The sequence below is a fragment of the Syngnathus acus genome, chromosome 16 (genome assembly GCF_901709675.1).
Source record: "Syngnathus acus chromosome 16, fSynAcu1.2, whole genome shotgun sequence".
Taxonomy (NCBI): Eukaryota; Metazoa; Chordata; class Actinopteri; order Syngnathiformes; family Syngnathidae; genus Syngnathus; species Syngnathus acus.
Window position 1 is genome coordinate 4229915 of NC_051101.1, and position 26228 is coordinate 4256142.

Here is a 26228-nt window from a genome sequence, read left to right on the forward strand (position 1 = left end):
TTGTAGAAACTTCTAGATCTGAGTTAGCACCAGACTACAGTTGTGGCTAACACCTGTAAAGACAAGTAATCCAGTGGATTTCTCGCCAGGCCTAAACAAAAAAGAACATGTAAGACTATTATTGTTCATCAATGTGTCAACTTTGTGACATAATTGTTATTTGCAGAGCATGACAAGCAACACCATAGGGAAAACATACTATGTGTACCAATGATGAAACACAGAAGCTTAGTTAGAGTAGAGCCACTGCACCTCTCCAGTGAGGTGTTCCAGGTCTTTGCCACTGGGAGGAAACCCAAGGGATGACTCAAAACATGCTGACTAAGTCTCCTGGTTGGCCTGGCAAAGCCTTGTAATCCTCCCCGAGGAGCTGGATGAAGAGGCTGAGAAGAAGGATGTTTAGGCTCCCTAGTTAAATCTGTTGTACATGCAACCTGCTCCTAAGATGAATAACCTCACTTTCACAAAATCATTTTCTTCACTTTGTCCAAAGTCGATCGGAAAAAGCTCCAATCACTGGATGGGATGATTTAGTTGTCATCATTGCTATCAAAAGTGATTGTAAGAAATTTAGAATGCTGTTGATTTTGTGTTACATTCCATGCATAGCATATGTCATCTATTGTGTATTATCCGATGAAACTACTATACGTAGATGGACTTTCTTGAGATTTAAAACTAACTGTACTTTGCAAACTTGCGCCGCACTATTCACACTCGCAGCGTGTCATAATATTCACAACTCGGGAGTTTCAGACACCGTGGGGCGATTCAAAATATAAATTGTCGTCGTATAATGTGGCAACGTCCCATAGAACAGCGTGTTGTGTTCGGAAGGGCAGAATGAGCTCGGACCGTATTTCCGAAAGCATCCGAGAGTGTGGCCACAGGTCTATTGCCATCTTCTGGTGAAATATAAAATAGATATTTGTACATGTATATTTTGTACTGTGATCAATTTGCTGACAGGCCACACATTGTTAATTTACTGGCAGACGCTACATGCCTGATTTAGATGAAAAATCTATTTCCAAGTTTAAGACAGCTGCAGGGCGCCATCATGACAAAAAGTATTTTCAGCACACGTTTTGTTGTCTCATAACAATATTGAACTACGTTTTCAATTTCATATATACCATGGATGAAATAGTGTGATAGTGGTTTCACGATCGGTATGCAAAGCTTGCTGCCAGTGCTCATTCATTTTGAATGGAGCGCTCACTCTCATTCATTTGGTTGCCGCTCCGATTCAGTGGCTCGTCATCCTCACCCTGTAGCGTCCGAATCCCATCCCGAAGCCGCCATTCCCTAGGCGGAGGCCACGATCAGTCAGGCCGAGGGAACGGCGACCCTCTGCTGTAGACATGTCATTCAAGTAAATAATAATAATAATTAATTAAATTTGTATAGCGCTTTTCAAAAACCCAAAGACCCAGCAACCAAGATTTTGACCATTAATCAACAAAAATGCATTTATGAGTACATACAAAGTCATAATTTTTCTTCAGCATTGTTGTCAACCACTTCAAATACATTAAGTGTGTTTCAAATGACCTGCTTTGTTCTTCCCACAGTCCTTGCAGATGTTGAACAATGGTTTATCTTGTTAACGTGTGTCGGAAGATGCTCGAAAAAAAAAAAGCTTCAGTCTAAAAGGAGACAGTCATCTTAATGAAGTCTGCTGGTTTCTTTGTTTGATATTCAATTGTGTCTACAATTGAACCATTTCTAGTTTTCATATTTTAAGGAGGATCTTTGAACATGGTTGATTGCTTTTTTTTTTATTGCACGTAGTGTCATTTAGCAAGGAAAAACAGCAGAGCACCTTGTTGCTCTTTGACTGGGTGACTGGCTGGGTAGCAGACTGGCTTGTCTCGTGCGAAATATGATTTATATTGAGAGCATGTTGTTGCAAACCCAAACCTCCATCTTCTTCTTAACCCCCCCCATTGTTTGTGACAGTTGCTTGTACGGGCGCTGAAATGAAGAGCGCCCAAGTAGGCATTCCACTTTGCATATCAGTGACTGAGCTCAGGGTCAGGAGCACATCTGGTTGACTGGGGGTCGTGTGTTTGTGTGTGTGTGTGTGTGTGTGTGTGTGTGTGTGTGTGTGTGTGTGTGTGTGTGTGTGTTGTAGATACCATAGCTCTTGCACATACACATCCGCTTGCTCACTTGTTGCTGTGTTGCATGTGCATGTAATGCACACATACATTATACCCAGCATACTCCTACACGTGTAGACAAAACCTTATGCTCCCGGCAAGATGTTTTGACAATCAGCTGAAGAAGGGAAGGCAAACAAAACGGTTTAATTTACATGAAACTCGCCAGTGTTACATACAAGCTGTGCTGGAGACTGCTGGAACTTAATGAAAAGTTATGGTCTTAGTTCAGGTGTATAGAAAGCACTAGAATAGAAGGTTTGATCAGTCCTAGTTAAAATACGACACTGGTGTTTTAACAATTTACTTAGTTTAACGAACTTCACTTCTTGCCATGTCTGAAAAACACCCATTTAATCATTTCAGGGCTTCCCCGTTGAAGCATGTGGCCCCCACGGCCCGACTACAGATAAGCGGTAGATATCGATATGTAAATGTGCATATGTACAGTTTATATGTAGATAATGATCGCGATATAGGCAATATAGATTTACACATTTTACAGATTTAGCAAGCTGTTTTGTCACAGATAATAATCATTAAGAATTGGAGATGAATAATTGGACAATTTTTATATCGGCATCTTTTTGTCTTGCAAAAAAAAGTTTTATCTAAGTTCGCGTGTGGGTTTGCAAATATTTCATGTGTATCTTTGTAGATGATAGCACATTCTCACTGTTTTGTGTGTGCGTGCGTGTGTGACGACTGGCTCCAGTGATCTGCACGCTATGTAACGAGATAGCATCTTCCCACAACAAATCAATAACATAATATTTCTAGAATCCCAGTGCCTGTCTCAGATTCAACCAAACAGGATGGGTGCGTGCATACGTGCCGTGTCACGATAAGAGTTACAACCAGTTTGATACCTTGTGGTTGTTTTCACATAATCACAATAAGTGGATCTTAAGTTTTTGTATGTCCTATAAGAGGTGTCAGGAATGTTTCATGACTGGTCTAAAAAAAGGTATGCCCAATACCAACATTACACTGCATTTTCTCCTTCAGAAAAATTATTTTGTAGTCTAATAATCAAAATGGGTCCACTTAATGACACTTGAACTCGGGAAAGGTGTGGGAGGCATGCTGAACCTGTTTGAGTGATTTGGCTCCTCCAACATGGTGATGCTCTTTTAAACCAGGAACTGGCAGATGCTCATGGAATTCATTGTAAGTGCATTGTCATTAAGTAAGCTGTGAAGCTAGTCTTGCCACAACTCTTCTCACGCACTGTATGAAGCCCGCATCATAAGAGCTCTTTGTTGATATAATGGTAGGTCGTCTTGCCTTGTGACAAGAACTTGAAGTGGGTAAATCCCCCTTACATCGAAGCATGCAATTAACATTGTGTGAGTGTGTGTGTGTGTGTGTGTGTGAGTGTGTGTGTATGTGTGTGCGCGCGCAAACTGAGCCTTCCCATATCGGCCCCGTAGTTATCTTGCATTCCTAATCTGAATGATAGACATCCATTTTCTCAAATTTCACAAACTTTTTGAGTTTTCTAAAACAGAGAAGTCTGGAAATTAGAGTCTGGGAAGAAGTAGGGAATTTAGAAATATCAAAAGTGTAGGAACCCTGGAATTCCATCTGAGATTTGCTTCCAGAGCCTCTTGACTGTGGCGCAGATTTGCTAACAACCAGGCTGCCTTTTTATCACGTCAGAAGAAGAAAGACAAACATTACAGATTTGGATTTGATGACTGATATGTAAGATACATCTCTCTCTCTGTCTTTCTCTCAGTCTATCTCTGTCTTTCTCTCTGTCTCTGTCTCTCTGTGTCTCTGTGTGTCTCTCTCTCTCTCTCTCTCTCTCTCTCTCTCTCTCTCTCTCTTCCTGCCCCCCACTCTCTCCCTGTCTCCCTCTTGCCTCTGTCTGTCTCTCTTTCATTTTCAGCCAACTCCGTCTGCCTTGACGGAGGCAGCAGAGTATCATTGCTTGTGTGTTTCCCTCTTAAGCTCCTTTCATAGTGCACTGAAGCTATGTTGCGATTTCTCGGAGAGTTTTGATGCCTGAATGTCTCCTGTCCGAGTTTATCTTGTCTGCGCGGCAGCGGTAGCTGTATGTGAACTGAACTGCACTTTCTTGCTGCAGGTCAGCCTTCACGGCCGATTAGTGTCGAAGCGCCACTTTGGTCACAAGTTGTCGAGAGCGCTTATCGTGAAGATCAACAGCGATCAGTCTCACAACTGCACTCTCTCACAGTCTTTTATGTCTCCGCCCTCTTTTCCTCTCCTTTCCGTCTTCTTCACTTTCCCCCACGGGCAATCTCCCCAGTCCTGTTTTTTTTCCTGTTCACAACATATTTCCATCTGTATTTTACCATTGTCAGCTTTCTTGTCTTCTACTTCCTCCCCACAATCTACTTTCTTGTTTGATCCAAATGTTCTAAAAACGTGTTCTTTGCCCACCCAATACCTACTTTAAGGTATGAAGTCAACACTCCTTCAGTTACATTTTACATTTTGATTCATCTCCTATTTTGTCTTAAGTGACAAGACAATAGATTTTCACTTATCATTCACTGCTCAGATATCTTTTTCAGCCAGTCAGAAATATGGTAGCTTTACAGCTTTAGAAAAATATTAGACACAAGAAGGTGACATTCACAACTTTAGTTTGTGCTTATACGATTAAAGCTAAAGATAGACAATCATTTCTCAATCTTCTCTCATCTTTTAAAGTAAGAAAGCCAATATTATCACTTTTTCGATGTCACAACTGATGTACTTTGCGTTTTAGACATTGTTTGGAAACCTTGCTCTTTTTGTCCATTTATGGGAGACATCAATGTGCTGTAGTCCTCCCCCCATCCTCTTGCTCCAGCCCCGTGTGTCTGTGCGCCGTCAGGCCTTGTCTTTGGCTAGAGTGGAGACGAGTCATGTTTGGCCTGTCAGTATGGCTGGTAGTGTCACTATCTGGAGCTGCTGGTTCCTCTGACAGCGCTGGAGGGGCTACTGGTCCTAGCAGAGTGCAGCCGTCACCCTGTGACACGCTCAGTGTCACCGATCCCCTCCGTCTAGTGACATGGCATCCCCTCCTCCATGTTCTCGTGTCCTATTCCTACCCCCACCCAGCCAGTGGCCTTTTCACTTCTACTCTAGAGTCAGTCATTCAGTCAGTCACTAATGTCTGCAGTAGCTCACATACAGTTTATTTACTTTTGAAGGCTGAGACATGTTTTTTTTCCCCACAAACTATTCACACTTACCTTGTTAGTTCTGATATTGGCTAGATAGAAAAGTGAATAGATTGATAGATGGGTTGATAGATCCTCTGCATGCAGCAGGGCTGTGTGAGCAATTTAATCTGGCCTTGGCAAGTGTGCAGCAGTGACAAATGGATGCTCACTATGAAGCCCCCTCATCCAAGAGACAGTATTAGTTTTTGCTTTAATTACCAGCAGCAGTAATGTTTCCTATCCATAACTGTCGGCCTGCTAGAATGCAGCCTGGCAGAGGGGTGAGGGCCTTGTCTCTTCTCTCAGTGGGTCTCCTGTCTCATCTACCGCCCCCCACCCCATCTATCGGCTCTTCCTGTCTCTGTCTTCTGCCTTTCTCCCTCCATATACCCCAAACACACATACATGCACACACAAACATTACCCCCACTCCCTCTGCGTCTGCCGCATCTTTCATTTTAATATTTCAATATTTATGCCTCATCCGAGGAAGTTCAAAGTCATAGTAAGGAAGGATAACTTCGGCCCGCCACAGGACCGCGCCTGGTGGACTTTATGACGCCCCCCCCTCCCATTGGTCACTAGTGACAGAATGGAAAAGAAGAGGTGAAGAGGCTTTTTTATATTTAGCACAAACATAGCATTTAGGAGCTTGTATGATATTTCACGTCATATAATTTGGTTTTTATTTGATTTGGATTTAATTAGCAGTTACCATTTCAGATGCAGTCATGGTGACTGAAAATGTATCTTTTCAATTTTGAGATAGACATCTCTGTTTTAAAATGAAACTTGCCTTTACTATAATGTTGTGTTTGTGCATGTACGTAGCTACCACAAAGGTTTGAGAGCCTTTGTATCGTCCAGTGTTGATGTTCCCCATGGCTGAGCTCATGTGACCATGTTGCTACATTCTGTGACTGTAACTGACCACATCCACACTTTGAATAAATAAAGTATCTGGAAAAGCCTGTCCTTTGCTATAAAGATCTCTGACAGCTACCGTCTTTTAATAGATTAGTATAATTACAGAGTCTGTGAGTTTAGATCACGTCACATATTCAGCCTGTGCTCTAACAGCCATTACAGCCTCTATTCTCCACTCTCTTCCTCTTAATGTAAAGTTGTAAAATTGTGATGTGGGGAAAAAAAAGAAAAGCCAATAGGAAAAGGTCGTTCTGATTTGCATGCAAGCCTTCATTATAATATGCGAATATGCTAAGGACCGTAGACAGCGCTTTGCATGTGCAGGTGATGAATGGTGGGGGCATTGTGGAACAGGTCGAGATGGAGACTTTGTCACCCTTATCTGCATAACATACTTTATTTGCTTACACTATTTATTCATTTACTGGTTGGTCTGAGTGATTTGTGTGCCTGGAGATGGTGACTGAGGAGGACTCATCTCAACCCTGCCATTGTGGACACATAAATGCACACATGCACAGGGTCAGGCAAAAATAATCGGACACATGTGTAGGTTTAATAAAATGTACACATTAAAGAAACAAAGTATTTTTATTTTTGAAAAGTACATATAATGCCATTTTGTTTTGTTTAGTTTCATTTTCGTTTCGTTTTCGAATAATGTTATTTTGGTCTTACCGCTGCCGCATTTTCTGGAGTTCTGGCGGTGCGAGGTCGGCCTATTGAGTTTCAATGCTGAAACGAAGTTAGTAACTCATAACAAGATTGTGTTTTGAGCAGGTACGGGATCATGTCTACGAAGTCTGAAGCGCAAACGGAACGCTCGTTGTGTTGCACTTACAGATTTGTTCTTAATAAACATTTCCACAATGAAAGCGCGATGCTCCGGTCCAATTCATGTTAGCAACTGAAACGAAACAAAATAACATTATTCGAAAACAAAATCAAATGAAACAAAACAAAATGGCATTATATGTACTTTTCGGAAAAAAAAAGTTTCTTCAATTTATTTGCATTTTATTAAACCTACAAATGTGTCCGATCATTTTGCCGGACCCTGTATGTTTAGAATGTGACTTTTCAAAATAATCATGAAAAATAAAAAGGGCTTAAAGAGAAGTGTTAAAACTTGCACAAGTATCTGAGTATCTGAGTAGCAGTGGGAGGGAGGCCTGCACTCTTATGACTAAACCCCTACACAGTGTGCGTTTGGGGGTGGGGATCAGGCGGACAGTTTCCTGTTCAAACCCCTCTTCACTCTTCTCTGTTACTGGGGTAGCAGATGGTAGGTGTCAAGACAACAGCAGCGATAGCTAAACAAAGACATCTTTTGTGACTTTGTGAGTGAGCGTGCTCTTTTCAAAGAGATGTATGTTCAATTTGAGTGGGAGGCAACAACAGTTATTATAACACTTTACAGTGTATTGTGTATTCCTAGGCTGTATTGCTCAATATCCTCAAAGTACATTGTTTTTTAATGCCTAAGCCCTCACTAAACAAGAAACCCAAGAAGCTTACGCTAGGATTTAAAACTGTACACCCGTGACCCTTGTGAGGATGGATGGATGGATGGATGGATGGATGGATGGATGGATGGATGGATGGATGGATGGATGGATGGATGGATGGATGGATGGATGGATGGATGGATGGATGGATGGATGGATGGATGCATGGATGGATGGATGGATGGATGGATGGATGGATGGATGGATGGACGGATGGATGGCTGTCAATCGTGTGACAGATTTTTCACAATTGGAAGGATTCCTCACACATAGACTGTTCTCTGTTTTTCATGATTTCTAACTTGTCCAAATTTAGTCCTTAGAGACAAAACAGAAATCTGAAACAGAGTGTAAACATTCATTGTTGAATAATCAATGTAAAATGGCTCACCTGCATAACAGATATAAAAATGTAGTTGTCTACGGCCATTACAGTTCTTCTTTTAGAACAACAGGCATCCAAGCAACTTGCACCATCAATAAGCCTAAGCCTTTATAGTCAAGGAATTTCATTTTAGTTATATTTTGATATATTTCCCTTTCTTTTCTCTCATCCATCATTTTAGCCTTCTTTTTTCACTCTCTTTTTCATACATTTAATTTGATCTCAGAGGATAGGCAGATAGTGTACAGTAAACAGACTGAATAAATCATGGGTCTATTTCCCCCCTCTTTTTTAAGTGGGGGTGTCTTAAGGCTAGTGTTGGTTTTTATCCTCAGGAGGAATAAGAAGGGGGGGGTGGGACTTGCTGCTATAAAAGGACCCAAGTGCAGTTTAATCTGCCCAGTGGGGGGGCAATGAAAGGTTGGAGGTGGAGTTTGGGGTGATAGTGACCTCACCAGGCACTGATATGTAAGACGTTCTTTTGGGTGACTAATTCATTTGAATATCTTAGTCTTTTGGTAAAAGATCAGCGAAAGATTATCATTGTAATCATGTATAAACCTCCTCCATCCTCCTCCATACCGTTAGTCCCCATGGGGGTCGCGAGCGTGCTGGAGCCTATCCCAGCAGTCATCACACAGAGACAAAACAACCATCCTCACTCGCAATTTGGAGCGCTCAGTCAACCTACCATGCATGTTTTTGGAAGGTGGGGGGAAACCGGAGTTTCCGGAAAAATCCCACGCAGGCATGGGGAGAACATGCAAATTCCAGACAGGGAGGGCCAAAGGTGGAATCAAACCTGCACCCTCCGAACTGTGAGGTGGACGTGCCACCCCTCATTTATAAACCTCTTAAACAAAAATACAAATTTATGACATATAACACAGCCAGCCACGTGCGATCATGAATCATCATCTGTTTCAGATATTGTAACTTATAAAAAACCCAAAAGGTAAACATGCTGTGCAGTAAGGATGAAAAAGAATGTCACATCTTCAACATGCAGTCCAAAAAATAAAACAATTTAAGTGAGGTCTAATAAATTAATTAATTATCTTACTTTCTGATTAAATGTTAATTTTTTTGGGGGAGTCTGAAAAAGATTGCATGGTTAAATAGTTTTTTTTTTGGAATTAAACTAGTGCAGGTGTTTCGCCGTTGCCATTGCACAACATGTTATTTCAGAATTTATACACCTGGAAAGACTGCTATAAACACAAGGAAACGTGAATTACAAATTACTTCACATCATAGAAATTGTGCTGCAAGCTTTTTAAAATACCAATGCTGCCAGAGCGGCGCTTTGTAATTTATCCCTTCACGGCTGTTAGCCGCGCTGCACAACTGTGATTTATTTGGTATAAGAGGAGTTTTGTTTAGAGAGATAATGAGCAGGACTTCTCTTTTAATGATTTAACATGGCACAGTGGAGAGGAGAGGGAGAAAAGCGCATATATTTTTCATACCTTTAACTGCTCTGCAGAGAGTTTAGAAAGGAAGGAAAACTGGAGATGCATTAGCAATAGTGGCTAAACCCCTTTAACAACCAGCTTCTTAAAATCATTTCCCTAAAAAAAAAAAATGTGGATTTTCACATACCAGCAACACAAGGAATTGTAAGGGTACAATCACCATCCTACTGTGGCAAAATAAAAATCAATGAGTTGTATTTAATTGCTCGTGTGAATTCTGGCTATTGTCACGATGCCCCTTTTACCTGAGCTATGAATGTGCTAATCTCAACGCATCCCTAATAATAAACATAATACGTTAACAATAAAATATGTCTCTACCTTGTTCATTATACAGCTCCCCTTTCATCTGAGACAAAGGACGGCAATATTCAGCATATTTCAAGATTTGAATACCAAATGAAAACTGTTAATTAGAAAATATAATGAAGTTGAGTAGCCTAATATTCAACTATTACTACGACTCTTTGAGCTTTAGGCTTCGCAACACTAAAACTGCCATCGGCGCATCATCATTTCTTCAATAATAAATAATTAATCAATTGCTATTCTCGTGAAAAACACAATGCGCTGTTGGGAGGGAACATGGTTTTTATTCGAGTTCCCTTTTATATATTTTTTGCCCCCCCATAGCTTGGAAATGTCTTGTTTCATCTCACATTAGGGTCTGCACTGCACACATACAGGTGGAACTTGCTCTGCCTCTAAATGATCCTTTAATGGAACAGTGTGCACTGGAGCTGTCAACTCGATGGGGCGCTGCCACCGCCGATGAGAACTTTGCCTCAATCAATCCGTCAAGCCCCATCACCTGCCTCAGCAGATCACCCAAACACCCCTTTGGTGAAGCAAAGTGAGCTTTTAATGTACCTCATCTTAGAGTAGTAGGACACATACACACGTGTGCATGCACACGGCTACGCACTCAAAAATGGAGCGTCAGAAATGGTGTCTGTTTCATTCAGATACTTGACATTGATCGGTCATCAAGGAAACACTCCCTTTTGTTTTTTATGAAGATCACGTTAGAGTAGATCAAGTGCTTGCTTCCCAACAGCGCAGGGGGGGGGAAAAAAACCAAAATCAATTTGACTGTTTTATTTATTTATTTCTTCCCCCTATATCTGTTACACGATTGGGATGTCTCGGTTAGCGGAGCTCTTAAGGGCCGAGTGATATTGATGCAAAGTCACCTCTCGCTTCTGTTAAGCTAAATGACATTGCTCTTCTTGTCAATTTACATTTGATGCAACTTGTCCATCAATTTCATCCAGGTGTTTTATTCTCATTGAACAGGATTAGGGATATCGGGTGAAACTGTACTTCACTCGTGACATTATACTATTTATTCCATTACAGGATTATTTTTTTTCGTCATGTGATTTTTCTTTATTTATTTTTAATCATCTTTTTATCACTACAACTGTATTTGAAAATATGATACTGCGCTTTCTTCACATTCTGTGCTACTAGAACCCAGCTATCAAACATTTGAAAGTCGAAACTTGGTAGAATCCGTACTTTCTCAGTCCTGGTTCTTGAGTTCGACTGTCATGAGACACTGACTGTCTATCAACAAATGTCTTATCTTTCGTCTTCTTGTTCCTGTCTGTTTATATGTTTGTCTGACATCTCAGTGCTGCAGGCTTGCTGTCAGCCAAGTGTCACTTTCTGTTCTTCTGTCAAATCACTTGCCTGTCAAAGCTACTCAGATGAGACATGTCTTCGTACTGTATCTCCGATGTTTCTACTTTTAGAGGATGAGTTGTAAAAGAAAGGAGCAATCATTTGCTTTCATTTACTTGGGAAATGGTAGTAAATACTAATTCAAAAATACTAATTTCATAAATAATAATTCATTTACAAGCATGACTATTTACATTTTTGGATTGTATGTGTGAGGACCATACTTCAAGTCAGAACAGGTTGGCAGCTCCATATGTCAAATGCGTTGATATAACTTTGATCATACTCTTTGACAAACTCAATAGCTTAACTAACAAATGGAAATTCACAGCATGTTCCTCTGTTTAATATGTTTTATGAAGAGCCCTCGTAACCCTGGCCAAGTTGGGTTACTGGCATGTACTTGCACAGAAGACAATAAATAAAATGTTGCCAAGGTTCACACCCTGAAAAACCAGCTTGATTTTGCTTTGTAAATCGCGCTTTGCCACTGCAACCATGTCCGACAAAATAAAGAGCTTTCAATAACTTCATCCAAAGGAAACATCCAAAATTTGAAAACAATCTGAGAAAATCTCCAAGCGGAGTTTGTCAAAATATGACCTCAATAAATTTGCAGAAATGGGCCAAAATTGTACCTTGAAATACTCATAACTCACTTCCTGAACAGCATTTGCTATTTTTGTAATTGTAAAATTGTAAAATGGATTCTTAGCATAAAAAAAAGAGCTCTATAAGTATAAGTTTTTTCCAGAATGCTCTAATGGCTAAATAAGTCGGTGATGTGCGTCGAAGCACCTCTATCCATTTTTTTCTATATCCTCGTTAATTTTTTTTTGACTTGATAACATTTTTAAAAGATTTATTGTCAAGATGAGATCTGCCAGATAGAATGCTTCCAGGCTCGTTAATGAAGACCATATTTTTCTTTCGTAAAGACCCTGCCCTTCATAAACAACTAATAACCGGGCAGCTGAAGACGGTAAGGTGAGCTGACATGGATGCATGCAGAATTGATAAAGTATGTCAGTAATAAAAAAAAAATATGACAATATATCAACATAAATGGGAGTAACGGTTTAATGTGAATGTAAAGTCTTATGGGGTAGTAAAACAGCAATGCAGATCAAGATAGAGTTTGCCATGTCAGAAAAAGATGGACGTCAAGGTATTTTTGAAGTGAGGGAGGAGTGCACTGAGGAGAACTACCTGCTGCTGATAGCAGTCTGAGTCAGTGAGGGATGGAGGGCGATCCAGCTGTGACATTAACGCAGCAGGTGGAGGCCATCATTAGGGCAGGCACAGGGGGCCGTGGCGTAGTAGACCATTTCACAATTTGTCTGTGGGTTTGGTGCATCTCCTCAAAATTCGCTGCAGAACTCTTTTTGGCCCCGTATTTCATTTCTCCCATCGTGACACGTCTGTAGTTTTAAGCCAAGGTTCGACATCTTCACTGGAACGGGAATGAGTCGTTGCTCCACCTAGCAGCTCTCGCATACATTACCAGTGTCTTTAAACCAAAGGATTTAATAGAATTTGTCTTGCATACCAAAACAAGGTCACGGGCCTAATGTACATACATAAGTATATCAACTGGTATTTATTATGGACAGAATAGCTTGAGAATTATCAAGGTAGTTTTTTTTATCTTTATTTTTGCTCCTCTTGGGGAAACATTGGGTCTGAGGCAACTGATAAGCATTTTCAGTTTTTCATTCCAAGTGTTTAGATCTGAATCTGAGGCACAACTTAGCAGAAGAAGTACCTAAAGTTTCAATGTTTTCATTCGAGTAAAAGTTTTCAAACGTGGTATTTTTCTGCCCTGGTCTGTTTTACATTGATTAACAAAAGACAATCTACTATGAGCTTCAGCTTTTCCCCGTGAAGGCTGCATGGGTATTATCTTGTGGTGTAACCAACACAAAACTAGGTGTCAGTGGGCGGAAAAAAAGCAATTGAAAGGATGAGAAGTCTATCAGAGCAACCATTACAACAATTTGGAATAGCCTGAAGAGGAAAGAAGACACTGATTTATTAATTAAAGTCTAACATGTAGACCATTAAGTTTTGGAATTAAAAAAAAAAATCGCTGAAGTCAAGTCATATGTCCACCAGTGAAAGGAAGTTACTATTATCTGACCGATTTCTGAACTTCTGCTCCAAGTCATCAAACGAGTTGGTATATTATTCTACTGTGTCTGATCGAGCACTATTGCGGCATGCCTTGTGCAGAGAGTTTACGCCAATTGGGGGCGAGACAATATGTCTAAGCCAAGTGTTCCTTGGGGCCTTTTCTTAGATCTTACATGGCTTCCAGACCTGTAGATGGGCCTATCGAGGAACACCATTAGTCAAATGAAGTTGTTTGTATCAAATATTGACACGTTATCTCTTCATCGTTAGCCGGTGGGAGGGAAAAGAGAGAGAAAGATTGTAAGTGTGGGTAATTGAGCCGTGTCTCCCAAGCTTATCGGTAAAGCTCCGGCACGTCACGGACCTAACGAGCTGTGGCGCGGCGATTAGTCTGAAGGGAAAGTCGAACGTGAAACACCACGGCCTCTGTCTTCCTTTTTCTTTTCTTTTTTCCGTATCTGCTATGGATATTATGAGCCTCCCTGGAGGGCATAGGCACAGCCTTATTAGCTCATTTCACGGGGAGGGGGGGGGAGAATTGATACGAATGAAAGGCGTTTTAAAGTATCCCTTTGTTACAATAACCATCAAGGCTGATGGTTCAGGTTGATGATGCAGCCCAAGGCATCGGCACAACAAGCTGAGGCCTTGACCTGGATGCCAGGGAAACCAGACATATATAAAGCAGGAGGACTGATTGACGAATAAATTAAAAACCTATTTCCCTTTAAACACGTGTATTATGGGATCAATGATATAGTTTGCACTGATGTGTGTAATTTTGTGTAATTGGATGCTTAGGATAAAATTGTTTGTATATTGATCAGTTTATTTATTATTATTATTATTATTACTGTTATTATTGTTAATTATTAACCATTTCAGTTTTCAAACAGCATGACTGTGTGTAGTTTGAGCGAGGGGCATCCTCAGGGCATTACCCACCCGTCTTACTCACAATATTCTGAGATCAATCTAGTAGAAAAAAATGCCAGTTTGATTTGTACCCCTCGCTATCAAGAACTGCTAATTAAAATCATATTTTGCATATAACTTGTCTTTCATGCACATATGTAAATTGCCCCTGTTGCCTTTCAGCGCTCTGTAATTAGGTTTATGGACAGCTGTAATACATAATTAACAGAGATGTTTGCAAATTTCTTTTTTTCTCGTCACTTCTAAACACGACGACTTAAACAAGCACATTACATACAAACACAAACAACATTAAGCTTTCTCAAGGCCTCGCTTTTCTCTCAATTTTTATTGATGCATCAACAGCACCTGCTCTCAAAAACATTAATTATGCTTAATTATGCTTTTGTTTGTGTCGTTATTTTAAGTGGCTATAAAATAATCTACAGACACCTGCTCCTGTTCCAGTTTTTTGTTAAATGAAAAAAGGAGACTAAGATATATCAATTTTTCCCCTCATCTAATAATGCTTTCTGTAGAACTCAGTTGAAATATATATACGTATATATAAGGGGGGAGTAAAAATAAAAAAACTGACAACTGTCCATTTTTATTACCGTATTTTCCGCACTATAAGGCGCACCGGATTATAAGGTGCACCTTCAATGAATGGCCCATTTTAAAACTTTGTCCATATATAAGGTGCACTGGATTATAAGGCGCATAGAATAAATAACTCAACGTTGCTCAAACGTTAATGCAATCACAATATAGTACACCTCAAATAGTGAAAACAATAACAATATATCAATAACTCAAACATTTATATCACACAACACACAAAATAAACACTTAGACTTAGACAGAACTTTATTGTCATTTTGTCAACACTAGGTGTGTACAAAACGAAATTTCGTTGCATACGGCTTTCAACAATGTAGTGGTATTTCGGCTGGTTAAAAAAGTGACATTCTATATAAAAATATGAAATAAGATAATTATAAAGTACAAAGTGCAGCAGTGATAAAGTACAAAGTGCAGCAACACATAAAGCTTACTTTAATAAATTAGTCCTCATCCACGAATCCATATTGGTCCATATATAAGGCGCACCGGATTATAAAGCGGCTTTTGAGAAAATTTGAGGTTTTTAGGTGCGCCTTATAGTGCGGAAATTGCGGTATCTGCTACAATCTGTTCTTCCTAATTCTTTTTCTATTTTTTGTATTGAACATTTCATCAATTGTATTTTCTATTAATATTGATCATGTGTCTATCATATTACATATTGATATGTTGCTGTTGCTCAGCCCTAAATGAAAGCATTATTATCATCATTTATTTATATATTTTTACTATGTGGAGGTTGTCACACACAAATACAAATTAGCAGGGATCTGTGATCTCGCTGGCCGACGTTACATCATCCTTCTTGCAGTTCCTTTAAAACATACTTGGTACGTTTTGATCTTCTGCATGGACTTCAGCCTCTCCTGCTCTGAGTGTATTACGAGAGGAGTCACTTTCATTGGCAGGAAAGCAAGTCGGCTGTCTTCACGCCCACAATGCTACAAGCGCCAGTTTCTAACTGTGCACATCTGTGAGAATACTAAAAGAAAGAAAACTCCACCAATGTGCACTCTAAAGTTAGTTTGCGCTAGACTTATTAGGATCCTTGGGATTCTTAAGTTTCCCTGTAGGGAGTATGCAAGACTAAGTCAGAGTCACTCTCCCAGATTGACTTTGAGGCAACATTCTAAGTAGATTGAGTTAGAAAAAGATTGAGAAAATGTAGCGTCATTATCATGAAGGAACACAGTGGAACATTTTGAATATTTATAGTGGTGTTAGCATTTGCCTCAAGGGCATCGTGGATGGTCCATGTTGGCGGGGACATAGTTTTGTGTGTGTTCGTGTGTGTAATACTCGTTAGTCTTCTCAATCTGACATAGTGACATAAATGGTGAAATAACTATGCTTTTTTTCTTTGATAGACGCGTTCCCAGTGGCAAAACACGCTAATTTGCTGTGGGGAAAAAAATAGAATGATGAACATCAAGTTAGAAAAGTGGGAAGTGAAAAGAATTGTACAGAAGGGGACCTGAGTTTTCGCAGCGACAGTCGTGACCGCATGACTTGGTTTCTTTTAGCGCTCCATCCTCCGTTGTTAGATGTGGCTATTGTCTATTTGTTCCACAATAATTGGAAATGATGAGTGCTAAATGAAAAGGCCATAGGATGAATCATTGCGGGAGTAGCTTGGATGTTTGAGTATTTAGGTCTTGACATCCATTCATTATATTTCCATGTGCTGTTTTGGAGACACAATAAATCCAGGAAAATAAGAACAAGCTGCTTGTTTTGGGAAATTCCAGTACTCCATGATTATTTTCCTTTTCATCCCTGTTTTTTTTGGACTGTTTGCTTTTTGGTTGTACTCCACATACACAAGTATTTGGGTATGTTTTATTTCTGCACAGTTCTTTAACATGTCAATGCACAAGATGTGATACCATTTGTTAAAAAAGTTTGAAATTAAGACTGATCATTTGAATTTCACTTATGCGCTCAGGTATAAAATAGTCCATTGAGATTGCTATGTGGTTGACTCCTGCTCTCCTTGTTTGTTAATACAGATGGGCCTTTGTGATGAAGAAACACCTCAGCACCCACCTACTTGGCAAACATGGAATCGGCCAACGTAAAGAGAGGTAAAGTCTGCAACTTCTTATATTTCCACAGTGATTCAATTGAATATTTTCCATTGTATCGTGCAATTTGTTTTGGGAGCCTTAAAAACATGCAGTTGCCCAATTACAAACAAATATACCAGCAACATTTTAAGGTTGATTTGGGAGGGGGCGTATTATACTCGAGATTTTACAGAAGTTTTCACTCTTTTGTGCACAGCATATGCAGGGGAATAAGCATGGGTGCCTTTCATGTGCAGGTGAACAACAATCATGAGGTCTCTTTAAACCTATCAGGCACAAGGTGTCACCATTTTTCCAACAATCCTGCAGATGTTTTATCTCTCCTCATTAATTAACTATCACATTTTCAACAGCTTAATTAGAAGAAAATCACTGGGGAGGGCTTATTGAGTGGAACAAATTTGGTAAATGTAAGAGAATAAATGTATGAAGGAGGATGACAATTACAAATGGAAAATTTGGATGTATGACAAAAAAAGAAAGACAGAAAGAAAGTGTAGGTGTGTGTGTGTTGTGGGGGGGAGCCAATGGCGGATATGCTTTATGCTGGTTGGCAACCAGTGGAGAGATGGAATGGGACAGTGTTAGAGAGGCAGTTTCATCACCACCTCTGGTGACCTGATATTTTTAGAATGCTGGGGAGAACTGTTAGTCAAAGAATAAGTCGTACAGCAGGAAGACACCAGGTTTGCCATCGGCTGACACTTAACTTTACAGTCAGTTTGTTGAAGTAGCATATTATTATGAATGTGAATAAAAATTATGAATAGTTTTCAGCATTATCAGCAAATAGAATAATATAATAGTAAAAAGTGTAGTGTGCACGGACAGAGAAGTAGTAAAGTAAATACAGGACGATTCAGGAAGAAAACTTGTCTGATGCTGCAAAAGCGTAGTAGATTTATTTTCCAAGAAGGCAATGACCCTAAACAATGACCCTACTATGGAATGGTTTGATCAAAAGAGTTTCAGAATAGGCCAGTACAGCCCGGACCTTAATCTCATTAAGCATCTGCGGTAAGACTGGAAAATCGGAGACCACCTCCATCCAATTTTGATTATTCCAAAAATTTCACAATTATATGGTGCTTTGTATTGATCTGTCATTTTACATCTCTGTAGAAACCCTTTGAGGTTGTAAGGTGGGAAAATGTGAATGAGTCTAAGTGTTATGAATACGGTTTCAACACACTATTTACCAGAGCCATTTGGAGAATCCAATAAAATAATTTTATATACTTTGAGTAGTGTACAGTCCTGACAAAGAAAAGAACAGGAGAAAAAGAACAGGAGGAAATCAAATGGGAGGTCGAGTGCAATGGCGGACTAAGACAAATTCAGAACTTGTTCAGAGACTGGTACCTCTCGACACATGTAGCTTTTTTTTATCAAAAATATAGCCAAAGGGGTCCTCTGTTACGTTAATTTAGGTCGGGCATGTTGTTGGGCAGCCCAAGGGGTCCGTTTGCTCCACACACATTTCACTTACTCAAACCTGCAAGAACCCTGGTATTATTTTTAAATTATTGACTACCGTTTTCTTCCATGTATAATGCGCAAAATTTAACTAATTTATTGTCCTAAAATCTGGGGTGCGCATTATACATGGGTACACATTTTTTTTTGAATTTTTTTATTTTTTTTATCCGGATATCATACGGAGGCCGCCATTACAGATGCGCTTTCTTCTCTGCTGTTCACTTCAAACACGCTCCATACGAACACAATGCTCTCATATCAGACGCTTGCTCGATCACCTGCTCGCTTGCTGTCACAATGTACCCTACACAAATCCGAAACATTTCTTCGCTATTGAGTTTGCTAGCGCATGCGCAGTGATACTGACCGGCAGAATAACATCCGGTTGTTCCCAAAGATGATCTTTTTTCTGAAATAATTTTACGTTTACGGACTTAAGTAGGAGTCAAAATTTGGGTGCGTATTATACATGGGTACAGGCTTTTTTCCAGCATCAACATGCCATTTTTAGGGTGCGTATTATACATGGGGGCGCATTATACATGGAAACAAACGGTAGTCTAAAGTGTTAGAAATGCCCCGATCTTTTTCACGATGCAATAATAACTTTTGAATGAACTTTTTATATTTTGCTCTACTAAAAAGTGATGATTTTGGAGATATGAGGATTCCGCCCAACACCACCAATTTGAACATATATTTTCTGTAGCGGAGCATCTATGCCCCAAATTTAATGGGAAGGGGAGGGTCTATCGTGAGCAGAGAGCAAATTAATCAAATAATGAATGTATGTAAACACTGTGGGTGGCTGCCTGCAACAAATTAATAAGTACTCCGGATTTTTTTTTTCTGTCTTCTTCCCGCTTCGGCCGCACCGGCAGTGTGATGCCTCGTCCGCACCCAATACTAGGGCACAGCTCATTAACTGGGGCATGTGCCCAGTAAAAAAAAGTCTGGCGATGCTTTTGTTTAGCGTCCAAGATCATTTAAATATTAGTCATATGTTTGAACTGTTAGGAAGTGACACAACTGGGTCTTCATTTCTGTCATACCACCACTCCTCACTGCAGGCACTGAGCCGAGATAAGGGCTTTTTGTCCTTTTGCATGTATTAACTGTATGTGCACTCTTCTCATGGGAAGCATTCCATGTGTTTGTGTTTTGATGACTTGTGACAGGATGTATCTTGATTTCATTTCAAAGAGAGAATTACAGTATAATTTTACTGTTGAAATTGCTCAGAACAATGAAGTAGGTGACGACTTTATTTAGCATCTTTTTCATATTGGCGGTGATGCAATTCATATTTAAAATATGTAGTCAATTAAATCGAAACACCTATGATTTACTGGTAGGGGCACCCGCGTGTGTGCATCGAACCGGATGCACATTTGTGTGAAAGCAAAGGCACGTGTGAGTGAGTGTCAAAAGTCCTCGTTTGAAAAAAGTCAGGGGAGTGGCTCATGGGAGAATGACTGACAGCAGCAACCTTGACTCAATTGCTTGTAATTAGTCTTTCAAAACGGGTGCCTAAAGACAACTGGCCTGTCTCGCATACTTGTTTTCACAGGTAATTGTTAAAACGCCAGTAATTTTCCTGCTTGTTATAATAAACCGCTTAAACTAATACACTCATCATTTTTAAAACAGGGGCTGCTGACAGCCCAAATGAAAGAAATATTTATTTAACTTTTTTTTTTTTTGGGGGCAATAATGATTTCACTGTTTTAGAGATGTGTAATTGCTACAGCCTGCAAAGTTTGGTTAGCATTTGACGCTGCTGTAGTTTACAGTTATCTTAACAGCCAGTCATGGTGGGAAAATAATGATTGGTTATAGCGAAAAGAAAATGGCTTAATACAAAATCAGGGGTTCATATAACAATTTTGGACTGGTTCTCAAATTACCAACAGAGGGTGTTGCTTGATGCTTCTTTTGTTTCTTTTCCACCCACTGACCTCACTGGATGATTTTTTTCAGTATTGGACCAAGGGATCAGCTGATTTGGCAAAGTTCTAGTAGTAGTGTCGTGGTCCCCAAATCTCTTTTTACACCACGGACTATTTTTACGTCTCCGTTAAGAAGAAGTTATATATATTGGAGTAAGTGTGGGGTGGAGTCCTACCAAGATTTTCTTTCCATATCAGTTAAAATCTAGTTTGTAATTTTTGCACGACTGTGTCAATGTATGCAGTTCATTTTGTCAGACATTTTTAAATTTAGTTGTAGTCGACTATTAGTCAAGAATTCTAGTCTTTATTTTGGTCCAAGAAAGCGTAATTTTATTCACCTTGTTTTAGTCTAGTTTTAGTCAGGGGAAACGTATAAAAGCATAGTTGACCGCCCCGTTACATAATTTTCTACATTTTCATCTTGTCTTCATTAGTCAACGAAAATGCATACTGATTTCATCCCAGTTATTGTTAAGGAATTGAGGTTTTTTTTTGTTTCGTTTAGTCTAATTTTTGTCCGGTGAAAGGTATGTGATGGCAAAAACATTTTCGTCTAGTTTTCACCAAGAAAACTAGCAGTAATGCAAACCTTCCTACTTAGTGTGGTCAAGTGGTTGTGCCAGGTCACAATTTGGCTTCGAGCTTGCAGCCACATCCCAGCATGCTTCACAGTACAGCCATATTGACTATGCTGGCCAGATGGGGACACTGGGCAGGAGAATCTTGCCTGGTGTCAGTATGATGATAGCACATAGACTAAATAGAGCAGGCCCCACACCAAAAAGTATACATACCCAGAAGTGCATGCAACATTTCTATTTGTGCTGGCTAAGGAAGGGTCTTCGTTGTGTGGTAGGGAGATAAGAGTTGATAAAACAGACTCTAATTTATTATAATAAAGCCTTTCGCTTAATTATTGATAATGAATCTGCTCTTTCATCTTCCTCTTTCTTCCTTTCCTTATCTGCTTGTGTCAGCACTTTGTCTCTCTGTCTTGATGTTGGGTGGGAAGGCGTAGTTACTAGCCACCCAAGGGCAGCAGTCAGTAACATCCCATGCTGCTGGGACCATAAGCAAGTGATTAGTACCACGAAACACTGGCAAGGCAGCAAGAAAATGTTAACTTCAAAGTAACTCACTACGGGATATTAAGCATCGTTAAAGTCTGTTCTTGTTTGTCTCAGCTACGGCATCCAAAGCTTATGAAAAGAGTACAGTGAGGGTCGTAACAAAACACCATTGCTAACAGCACTATTTTCTTTTGCTGTATGTCTTAGTTTGTGTGTTGAAAATCATGAAGATCAGTTTCCAGAGGTTTCTGCAGCCGCCCCACTGTGGCACTGGCCACGTCTCAGCGACCCCTACCAGACCTTTAGCGTTGTGGGTTGCACGGACAGCGGCTCACTGTTTACCCTACTCAATATTTCATGAAGAATGAGCACTCGCAGAATGAAGGATTGCGCTAATATTGCTGTTAAAATTAAGCGATAATTACAATTTGTTAGTTTAAAAGCCATCGCAGTCTATAAAAGTTTGATTACTAGAAAATTAGATGCATTAAGTTTTTATGGCTTGGCTTGTGCCATCACTTGGGAGCGATTTTTATGCACTTGTCATGGGCATATAGTGCAGAATTGTGCAAGATATGTGTGTTTTTGTGGGTACAGTGCGTGAGGGAAGTATACTGCTGACACTCTGTAAAACATAAATTCCCACCCCTGTGGTTAAGATCATCATTAGTTAAATAAAACACAGTGCTATCAGTGTTTTAGAACAGCAACAGTGAGAAAAGTACAACAAATTGCCTGTGTAATTTGAAGTAAAGCCGTCGGAGAATACTGTCATCATTTAGCCAATGTTGTCACATGCATTGCCTGTGTCAAGCTGCGTGTTGATATAAATCAAAATATAATCCAGCGCCGTGTTACAGGGTGCAGCAGGGCCCTACTGGATCTTATTACGAACAATAATATAAGTTAGTATTGGACAGCTTGTGCCAGAATTGGAAGCCACTTGTCATGTCAAAGTGACATGACCTTGACTCATGGAATAACCCTACGACAGTAGTTTATCTCCTCACAACAGTGTCTACCTCATCTTCGTGGCAGCGGTAAGAACCATCCATCGGTCCCTTTAACTTTTGAAGCTGTTCTTGCCTAAATAATTATGGCACCCCTTTCTATAATCCAAGTAACATGACTCAACCAGACAGGAAAAAAAAATGCACATAGTTCACCGTATCCCGTGGCACAAACCCACGGAGTTCGACTGCACGATGACACAATTGTGAGGTTCACCGGTGATGGTGGTCAGACATTACGCACAGTGGGACTGTGCCAAAACTGGCCTGTTGCCAGCCTGTTTTTCTTCTCGATTGAAACATTAGACTGTCATGGTAGAAATGGATGTTGCCAGGCATCACTAATGAACCAATTAATCAATGCATTAGCCGGGCAGCGATTAAATTAATGCGAACTGGACAGGCAAGTGGCATTCGTGGATATATCCTGGGGAAGGTGATTAACACAAGCATAACAGGCAGCGATTAACAAGCCACTATTAAGTTTGAAGGCTCCTGTCTAGCTATCTACCGTAATTTTCGGACTATAAGTCGCACCGGAGTATAAGTCGCACCAGCCATAAAATGCCCAAAAAAGTGAAAAAAAACATATATATGTATATAAGTCGCTCCTGAGTATAAGTCGCCCCCCCACCCAAACTATGAAAAAAAAACCGCGACTTATAGTCCGAAAATTACGGTACATTATGTATCTAGCCATCATGTTCTATGTAGATTTTGTAGTAGGCTATATAATGGAAAATAACATATGATAATGTCGGATAACAATTCAACGGTATACATATGTATACATATTTATTTTAATCTGCATATATTACATCTTTCTTAATGCACTAATTTTATTTGTATTTAAAAATAATCAAATATTTGCCACCCTTTGCTAAATGACATCAATTTGCATTTAATAATTTTTGGCCCTAATTTACTGTACACGTTTTGTTATATTTATCGGATAAAAAGACTACATGAGTCGATGCTGTAGAAGGTCCTCGCTAAAGATGAAATGATTATAGTGATCTAAATGATCCCTAGCTGTAAAACAAAGCATTACAGATGCAAGTACCTAAGGCATTGCAACCAATTTTAATTAAAAGATAATTGAAATCATATGTGCATGATGCACTTAGAAACTGTAAGCAGTACCAAACTGAAAATATTTTTTTGTGCATGCATGACCCCACAAAACCAGTAGGTTCTTTTGCTGGTAAGCATGGTGTACCCTGCCTGGAACTCAACGTTAGCTAGGATGGACTCCAGTTCACCTGCAACCCTTCACCTAAATTGTCAATGCAATTACAGTTACAACTGCTATATGTGTAATTTGGATATTTTTGAAAAGACCTCCCAAAAAAAGTATTTATTTTAAAAAAATAATAAAACTCGGAGTGGTTCTCTGGAAGTGTGGTGGACAAAGACAAAGAAGAAAACTAAGAAGGCGGTGAACAAGAAGACCATAGAGCTGGTCTTTGTGATTTTCTTTGTTCATTAAAACTCAATGAATTCTTTAGCAATTTTGACACAAACATCAGACATCCAGTTTTGATACAAGCCACGTGTCATTTTATAATCGAAGCTTTAACAATCAAACAATCGCAGTAAGACCACGATGCATGAATGCCTGTGCACTGAGCAGTCAAGAAAACACTTATTGCCGGTATATCCCGACTTATTCAAGAAATTCGGGGGGTAAAAAAATCAAATAGTAACAATTACAGCGGCATGGATGAATGTGTGTGTGAATGGGTGAACTTGAGACATTGTAAAGCGCTTTGGGCACCATGTGGTGTAGATAAAGTGCTATATAAGTGCAGTCCATTTACCATTTACATGATTTTAAGCAGATTTTTGCCGCTCCCTATCCCCTGTGAATAGTGGAGGTTTATTGTATTCTTTCAAATGTTTATTATTACTTGCTTTTTGGTCTACGTATCACACCAGTGACACCATGGCACTACCTCTTCTTCTACTGTTCCCCTGCCTTGTAAACAGCAGTGCCACCCAGTGTCAAAACACATACAGAAGTTTGACTCGGGATAGATTTTAATTTAATGCTGCCCTGTAAATAACAGGTGGCAGTCCGGACATTGCAGCTATGCTTTGTATATGCCAGATCGAGACGCTATACGTTTCTTGGTAGTCCCCTCACCACGCTTGAATCAAGGCATAATGACGAGAGTGGGGTGAGGGTTTTTTTGGGGGGCTCCCCTGATTATGTGACATCCTCCGGAAGAAGGCTGTAGCAGTTTCCTCCATTACTTATAGGGGGTGGCGAGGCCTTTTCACTATTGAGATTGTCACTCTCAATTTGGACTAACAGTAAGCATGCACCAGGCCTCCTGGATATTCCACCCCACCTGCTTTCACCCTACTTCTCCTCACCTTCCACTGATACACACGCACCCAGACTCCCCTCCCCTAAAGCAGATTGCTGTGGTGACAGTTTGATTAGATCATCAATCGTTGCTGTTAACAGCGGTTTTCCTGAGCACCTGGACGCCAGGTCACAGCTGGCTCTGAGCTGCCGCTGTCCTTCTGAACTGCAGACACGTTTGTGTGTATATGTTAACATATAGGCGCTGTGCATTTGATAGTATATTATGCAACATGCAAATGTGTATGCATGTGTGTGTTTCATACACCCATGTACAGTTAAAAAATAGTTCATTGATAATGATTTTTATGTACTGTGGAGTATGTTGTGAATAATTTTGTCTGAGGAATATTTTTTTGGTTTTCTTGTACCTTCGTCTTGATCTTTGTCTTTTGAATGATTTTTGGCATGACATTTCTCATGATGTCACTGAACAATCATAAACTTGCCTTCCACTAGATGCTCACCCGGCAGTGTTGATTTCCGAACGCGCCCATAGAATGGACTACAACATGCCCCTCGCGGCTGAAGCCGATGGGCCTCCATCTTAGGTTGCCATTGTTATTATATTCTCCCTGAAAACACTGTTCTAGGTTCGCATTACAGGCTCCCTGAATGGGGTAATGAGAGCCTCTCAAAGCACCAACTTCACTGTTTGCATCGTTCGTTCAAAGTATATTACGTCAGTCGTGCAGATTACGCCTCCCCTAGGTTATGTTTACATTTTGCAACTATGTATATCTGTACGTATATGGGCTTTGCTTCTTTTTCATTCTTGATGGTTCTGACAACCTAACGCAGGCAAATATTTAAGTAGCGCTAAGAGATATACACCTTAAAACGGAAAATTAAAAATGATCACTGATAAAATGAGCATTTAACGCTTTTCCCCTAGAACTATTGGTACAACTGTATGCCATACTCAGTGGAACCTTCAACCAAGAGACAGAAAACAGTGAAAATGCCACAGAGAAATCAATGTACAGTATTCAAGATAGGCAGGTTCAGAGATTGGCAACGTAAGATGCCCGGCCACCAGTGGCTCTACTCCTTCAGCATTTTTGGTCAATTCTAATTCTTTAATGTCCATGTCTTCAAACTCCTGCTAGCCTGATTCTGCTTTTTCGAAAGACGGACTAAAGCAATGTTTTTCGTTCGCCTAGTACTAGAAATTTTAAAATCTCCCTGCACTTTTACATTTTGAATTAACATATATTATATAACATATTCTTTGAGTTCATCAGAAAATCCCCCAAAAA

The 26228-nt window shown here is 39.9% G+C and overlaps 1 protein-coding gene across 1 annotated transcript in view; it reads left to right on the top strand.

Moving 5' to 3' along the window:
- Positions 1 to 26228, top strand: part of znf407 (zinc finger protein 407) — a 118540-nt gene that overhangs the window by 35858 nt on the left and 56454 nt on the right. The window contains exon 5 of the mRNA XM_037273037.1: positions 17010 to 17084. Coding sequence (XP_037128932.1) covers positions 17010 to 17084 — 75 coding nt within the window. The remainder of the gene's footprint in view (positions 1 to 17009; positions 17085 to 26228) is intronic.